Genomic DNA, 7,406 nt, shown 5'->3' with positions numbered 1-7,406 from the left:
GAAAGCAGTAAAGCAGAGTATTATTAACATTTTATTAATGCATGAGTCTAAGCCACATTCACATAATAAAGAGCAGAGTTTAAAGAGCGTTCAGACGAACTTCTATCCCTCCTCTGGGGAGCAGATACAGATTCTCTGCAGACATTCACCAATAAAAACCTGCAAAGCTCAGCAAACATGATCCAGAGAGAAAGTCCAACATCTCAGCTGCAGAGAAGGTTGATGATGCAGGAATATTACCGCCATAAACCAAATCTGACATCAGCTTCATTCTGTGGGATTTATCCATCGATGACGGCACATTTCCAAACATTTTAGAAAAATGGATTCCATACGATTTAAACATGTAACTACAAAGAACATGGTCTGTATTTCTGCATTCACATTTAGGGCTCAATTCAACTCATATTTAAGCTGTATTTCCAGATTGGAACATGCATAAAAAAAGAACTAAACATTTTGCTGGATTTTATTATATATATATTTTTTTTTTGGAGAGTTCAAGAGACCAAATGTCATAAATCATTTCATTTATTGTGTTTTTTTAGATACTTTGTTGCAATATATTCATTAAAAGGGTGCCAAATTTTGTAGAATTTTATCTTTATTAAGTCAATTTTGTTGTTATAGACAATTCAGAAAGCCATCTCCCTATATAAGGATATTTACCATCAATATAATAAAGATCCATGTGTCTTTTAGCTAATTATTACTCAAATTTATATACATTTTTGGGATGAATAATGAATTTTGGGGTAAATTAGATTTGGAAACTTACAATATTCTGATATATATTTTTTTTCCTTCCTGGCTAAACATTTACATTTATCAGCAAACACAATGAAATAGAAAACACCTTGTATTTGATATGCATGACCTGAAAAGCAAAATGATGCCTTTATATCTATTCTATACAGTAGCAGTTACAGATGTGTGTTAATAGTTTCTGCCTGTGCTTTTCTTTATGCTTCCCATCATTCCTCTACTGGAATATCAGCATCACTGTTTTCCCTCCCAGCATCCAGCCTGTTAGAGACGTTTCAGTCCAACCATCAAGAACTAAGATATTCAAAAACTGACACTTGATTAAATAATAGCAATAAAGGTTGATTACTCAGCAAAGTTTCAATCATTCCAATACTAAATTCTAATATTTTGACAATAAACGAAATATTCAGGTCTGTTAAACTCCTTCTGATTTTCCCTCTTAACGTTTTTTTAAAGCCGTTTTTCCTAAAAGGTGGAGAAACGCTGCACAGCTGGAAGCTTCTGCAAAAGTCCCTTCATCCATCCAGCAGTGTGTGCAGGCGGGAAGTTGGGAAAACTCTTCAAAAGGAGCGTCTGAAGTCCGCCTCCATCTGTTCCGGATCCTCGGAAGCGTGAAACCTCCTCCTCTCATTCCATGGAGAGCTGGACGCTCTCTGGCTGCTGCTGCTGGTCAAACTTCCTGGCTACAGAGAACAAATGGATCATAAAACATCTGCGCTTATTTTCTAAAACAGTGTTTCCCAACCTTTTTTGACTTGTGTTCCCCTTTCGGGATTTTGTTTCACCATAAGTTCATCCCTCAGTTAAAAGTATTGATGATTGTCCAAATGTTGAACGTACAATAACTGAAATAAAGATTTCGAGACTGACCTCTGTGAGAAGCAGAAGAAGAGATAGAGAAGATCGTTTGTCCCAGCCACAATTGGACAGTTTAATGTTCGTAAAGTTTTTGTTTATTATTATCATAATTTTTTTAATGTAATCTTGTGGGTTTTATCCTATTATCTATCTCTTTAATTTGAGCATTTAAGTTTTGCAATTTTATTCTTTCCACTTCAAAAAAAAACATAAATATGTTTCCTGGAAGTAAGTTAGGAATCGAAATACATACAAAATAAAATCCTATTATAAACCTGTATTTATAAAACTGGAGTGACTCCCTTATAATCACACTTAAACCTGGTGAATTGGGAATAAAATACAGAACAAAAATTATATCCAGATTATTTTATATTATTATTATTTATAGTTTTATTTTGTTTTCAAGTTGCTTTGATGAGCTCCGATAGCTCAGTGTGAAAAACAGCTGATCCCAGGCTGTTCTTTACATCCAGGATGTTCCTCTGCTTGGTTCTCATGTGTGTCACAGCTGAAGGTTGAACTCAAAGAAAAACTAACTTTATGGTTGATAAAATCTTGTTTAATTTTTCAACTGGGTCCTCACAAAGCAAAACCGATCCCAGCTCTATTTTATTTGTCTAACTAAAGCCGGGCGTACCCTGTACTATATTTTCCTTTGAGCCCAGTCTGCACACTGGAAAAAATCTAAATCTCCATAAGTAATTTATTCTTTAAAAACGTGCATTTGTTCTTGAATTGAGAAGGTAAAGGAAAGGTTTTGCCAATGGAACAAGACAATTAACATTTAAAATAAGAAAACACACTTTTATTTCAAGTGCATTTTATCTAAATATCTTGTTTTAAGAGCAAAAATAGTTGTTCCATTGGCAAATCATCTCATTTACCTACACAAAATAAGGGTAAATACACTTAATCTAAGAAATTTCTATTTATTTCTAGATTGTTTTTCCAGTGGTGCGAAAATCCTTGGATCAGGCCGCCTTTCAGCCTGGCGATCAGCCTCTCGCGACGAGGAGAAAATAAAACATGTTTGAATTTCAGTCGCTCGGCGTAAGATCGCATCTGAGCGTCGGACCGCTGAGAACATGCATCGCGAGCTGTGAACTTTAAACCCTGCAGTTTCGTCATTCAGTTTGAGCTGTAGCTGCGTGCAACGATTGAAAATATTGCACATTCAAAGCCCACCTTAAGAAATAATATATTTTCTTGTACCCCTTGCAATACACTCACGGACCACTAGGGGTGCAAAAAACCCCACTTAGGAAACACTAGCCTGATAAACTAGACTAAATGTGAGATTAAATGTGTAATTTAGTCTGGCCCTGATGAATGAGACATTGGAAGATTGTTGATGAGAACAACCCATTGTTTTTTTAACCGCTGTCTGTGCCTATTGGCCAACGCTCTGACCAATGAGGCCAACTGACTGTGACCTAGAAAGCGTAACAGGAAGCCTGTGATGTTGCAGTGGATAAGTTGTTCAGATCATGGAGTTGGACTATTGTTGTCGTTTGGGCAAAAAAGACAGAGTAGCCGGTGTACTACACCACTGTACACATCTTTTCCAAAGTTCAAATCAATCGTTGTCAGTGGCAGACAGACAACAGTTGGAGTGAGCGTTTTGATTACACCAGGGAAATCCAATCGAGTCAGTCGAGTTTGTACAACAGTGCTGAATAGACTGGAAAGAGATTCTGCCAATTTATTGGAGGTGGATTGAAAATGAGGTGGAAGCAGGAACCCCCACAGAACCAACAGCTGCTGAAAAGAGAGCTCGGGAGCCTACTCCCTCGAAAACACTGAAAGACTTGAAGAAGCTCCACCAGAACACAGACAAGGATATCTGTCGCAGTTTCACAGAATATAGCCGAGGTAAGTTGACATCATCAGTATATGATTACGACCTGTGACGGCAAATCTATCTGCTTCATTTTCTAACACAGTTGTGCACCGTAGCTTTAGTTCCTTGTTGTGCTTTCTCCAGAGTCACGCAGCTTTGTCGTCACGCTCTCAAAACCCCGCCCACTTTGCATCCAGAAATTCGAATCACATCTCTGCGTTGTGATTGGCTCTGGAGATTTAGGGCCGGGGGCATTGATGGAGGCTATACCACTCGCAGGCAAAAATTATTTTGGCTGCTGGCGGGTGGGGCTAGTTTAATAGACTAGGGAAACACTGCTCTAGAAGACAAAACATGGTTAACATGTTATAAGCTAATGCACAGATCAATGCTAACTTTTGAGAAAAATCACAGAGATGATGAGAAATGTAAAAAACTCTCAAAACACTAAGCTGGTTTTTAAATAAAGACATGATTGCTGTTCAAAAGCCATGAAATAATGTGGAAAAAACATCAGTCACATTAAAGCGGCTCTAAAATACGCTGAAAGGTTCAGTGAACGTTTAGCAGAGACTCTGTCCTCTTCCTGTATCAGTGATCTAAGCTAACCCTCTGTTTGCGCTCGGCTCACCCAGAGAGTACATCTCCAGCTGCTGCCGCAGGCGGACCTTCTGCAGGCTGTCGTAGAAGTTAGGCTCCGGGCTGCTGCCCACGGTGGGAGGCAGCGTGAAGATCCGCATGATCTTCCTCTTGTTTCTGGTTGGATCACAGACAAACGGTTCAGAAAAAAAAGTGAGTCTTAAGTTCTTTTTAGCGATCCTTTTTTTTTTTATGGTGGCTCATTTGTAGAATATTTCTGTCCTGCTTTGACTGGTTTAGGTATTTAACATTTCAAACAAGAGCCGATGGAAAAGTCCAGACCTAAAACAAGTTGACAAATTGACTCTTATGTTCAAACATTTCAACCCTGTTAGGATTATTCCTTAGCATTGTAAACCAAAATGCTTGTTTCACCCTGATGTCATCTACCTGTTAAGCCAGTGGTGGGTAGTTCCAGTTCCTGGGGGCCGGTATCCTGAATCTTTTAGCTGTGCCTTTAGTTCAACCCAACTGAATCAAATAATTAGATGATTGAGAGGATTTTGGAGGAAGTGACTACACAATGAGGAGGTAACTTTGCCCTTTGATTCAGGTGTGTTGGACCAAGGATGGATCTTAAAGCTGCAGGATACCGACCCCCAGGAACTGCAATTGCCCACCCCTGTGCCAAGCTAATGTTTCCCCAAGCTCTCTGTGCAGTTAAAAGTAATTCTCATCATGTAAGTAAGAAGGTTCTGGAACTGAACTGGTAGCAAACAGACAGAGTTGATCATTCTTAACAGATAAAAGCTCTGGTAGTGTCTATTTGATTGTCCTTGATCTTAGAACATGTTTATTACGTCGATTACGCTGGAGACAGTGGTGTCTGATCGTTTAAAACATGTTTATGGTGTGACAGATTTATAAAAAGCTTCTTTTAACTAATTTGGGGCCCTTCCTGATGATGATGATGATGATGATGATGATGATGATGACGAACGCCTGTTAAAGTGGGCTGTATGTAACCAGAGTCATTTCTCTGGTCTAAAATTTTATTTTGGTAAACCTGTGGTCATGTTTTATAGTCTCTCTCTCATTAAAGAGTTTTTTTCCCCCACAGTGATCTCTCTGCGTCCATTTTGACTATCCGGAATGGTAATTTAAGATATGTGTATTTACATTCTGATTAGGAAGAATAATAATTCAAGATATCTTAAACTACATTTTGCCTAGTCAAAATTCCTTTCAAGATATCTCAAATTACGACACCGGATTTGTCATTTAAAGCGTCACATGCTGCTTTAACTTTTCCTCCTTTGGATTAAACTGACAGTAAGGAATTTTTTAGCAATGATCCTCCTGGAAGCCCATTAAAAAGATCATTACACATTTTGACTGGTCAGAATGTCAATTTAAGATATCTTTAACTCATTTAGAGATATCTTAAAAGGAATTTCGAAATTACAATTCAAGATATCTTTAAATTTGTTTTGCCTAGTCATTATTTACTTTTAAGATATCTATAATTGAGTTTTCACTATTCCAAACTGCATATCTCCTATCCTAAAATACATTTAAGATATTATGAACTATTTTGGCATTTGAGATATCTTTAATTAGAATTATGACTAGTCAAAACTAAAATCGAGATATCTTGAAATTAATTTATGACTAGTCGTAATTTAATTGTAGATATCTGAAATGTGTATTTCAGATAGTCAGTAATTCATTCTAGATATCTTAAATTGACGTCTCCATACAAGTTAATGGTAAATCTGACGTCATTTCTAATAGTCAGAATGTAATTGTAAATATCCCGAATAGGTATTTTGACTAGTCAAAATATAATTAGAGATATCTTAAATCGCAAAAACGTCTGGTCATAAAACAATTTGAGATATCTTGAATGTAAAGGCGGTACAACCGAATTTATGTTAAAACGGCTTGCCATAGTATCTCTGCTTCTGTCTCCTTGAACCCCAGTCACACTGAGCCTGGTTCTGCTGGAGGTTTCTTCCTGTTAAAAGGTAGTTTTTCCTCTCCACTGTCGCTACAAGCATGCTTAGTGTGAGGGATTGCTGAAGAGTCAATGAGTCGATGCAATCTGGTTTTCCATAGACAGAAAACTTTGAATCAATCTGACTGTATGATCTGGTGAACTGTAAAGTGCCTTGAGATGACATGTGTTATGAATAGGCGCTATAGAAATAAACTGAATTGAATTGTGCTTGTTATTTTTATTATTTCTAAACAAGTAGAATTTATAGCTTAAATATAATAAGTATAAAACCAGTTCTTTTATAAATACTTAGCATTAATATATTCTAAAACACCCCCAACTGATTACCATAGTACAGCCGTATAACAAGTGTTACATAATGTCGAATTAAAAAACCAAGGGCAATAAACTGGTGCTGGTTGTGGAGGCCTTTAACTATTTTCTCAATTAAAATGTGAGTTTGTCGTGTGAGCTTACTTCCTGGCGTAGATGAGCAGGCCGAAGCTGACCAGGATCACCAGCAGGTAAACGTTGGTAGCTTCATTCCAGGCTTCATGCACAGAGTAGTCTATGGAGTCAGGCTGGTTCCCCACAACCCCATGGCCCCCCATGGAGAAGCTGCGGTGGAAACAAATAAAACCTCCGCAGATGTAGCTCCAAAAGATTCGGCTGTAAACAAACACTGCGTCACTTCCTGATAGAGCCGTAGAGAAAGGAGTTCTGACATAAACACCAGGAGCCGCTGCTGCCCTCTAGAGTCTCCCAAAAGAACTGCAGCAATACAGTTTCTGCGTTCTTCCATCAATAAATCCAAACAAAACACCTGTGATTTACTTGCAGTGGTTGGATAAAGTGTGATTATAAATCTTCCTACTTCTATCTGGACATTTTAACACATAGAGCCTAAAACTGGGTAACTGTGGTTTTTAAAATCAGAGAATGAATAAGAATCAGAATTATTTTATGAATCCCTGGCGGGAAATTATTTTCTTGCTCTGTGCAACTGTTTACAGGAGAGAGAGCAAAATAAGAAATATTTAAAATAGACAGATTAAAATAAGTAAAAGTTATTATGTCTGTAAAAACAATAATAAAATTCAAAGCAAAGGGTTTCTGGAAAGTATAACCAAAGTATAACCAATCTCATAATGGAGCTTAAAATCCTTTATCCCAGATGTAAGATGGTGTTTGGGGGAGACTGGACTGTGAGTCCAGATGAATGGAATGATAGATGGCCTGGACATGTGTCTCCTGGACGGGGGGCCACCTGTGGAGCTGGTTTACAGTTAAACCCCAGTCGGCCTCGGCAGATGGCCGCTCACACTGAGCCTGGTTCTGCTGGAGGTTTCTTCCTGTTAA

The 7,406-nt window shown here is 37.9% G+C and overlaps 1 protein-coding gene across 1 annotated transcript; it reads right to left on the bottom strand.

Annotated features, from left to right (window-relative positions):
* Positions 1–802: 802 nt before the first annotated feature.
* Positions 803–6,748, bottom strand: smim19 (small integral membrane protein 19). Its single transcript, XM_015383376.1, has 3 exons — positions 6,525–6,748; positions 4,101–4,225; positions 803–1,451 (listed from the first exon to the last, which is right to left on the bottom strand). Exons 1-3 carry the CDS (start codon positions 6,656–6,658, stop codon positions 1,396–1,398), a joined length of 315 nt encoding a protein of 104 aa, XP_015238862.1. The 5' UTR covers positions 6,659–6,748; the 3' UTR covers positions 803–1,395.
* Between the last annotated feature and the right edge of the window lie 658 nt (positions 6,749–7,406).

The sequence above is a fragment of the Cyprinodon variegatus genome, unplaced genomic scaffold (assembly GCF_000732505.1).
Source record: "Cyprinodon variegatus isolate N-32 unplaced genomic scaffold, C_variegatus-1.0 Scaffold283, whole genome shotgun sequence".
Taxonomy (NCBI): Eukaryota; Metazoa; Chordata; class Actinopteri; order Cyprinodontiformes; family Cyprinodontidae; genus Cyprinodon; species Cyprinodon variegatus.
Note: the sequence above shows the minus strand (reverse complement) of the source record. Positions and strands in the feature narration are given on the sequence as shown.

Coding starts and splice junctions, on each gene's coding strand:
- smim19 (XM_015383376.1), bottom strand. CDS start 6,658: ATGGGGGGCCATGGGGTTGTGGGGAACCAGCCTGACTCCATAGACTAC. Junction 4,226..6,524: donor CTGCTCATCTACGCCAGGAA/GTAAGCTCACAC, acceptor TGATCCAACCAG/AAACAAGAGGAAGATCATGC. Junction 1,452..4,100: donor GCTGGAGATGTACTCTCTGG/GTGAGCCGAGCG, acceptor TGTTCTCTGTAG/CCAGGAAGTTTGACCAGCAG.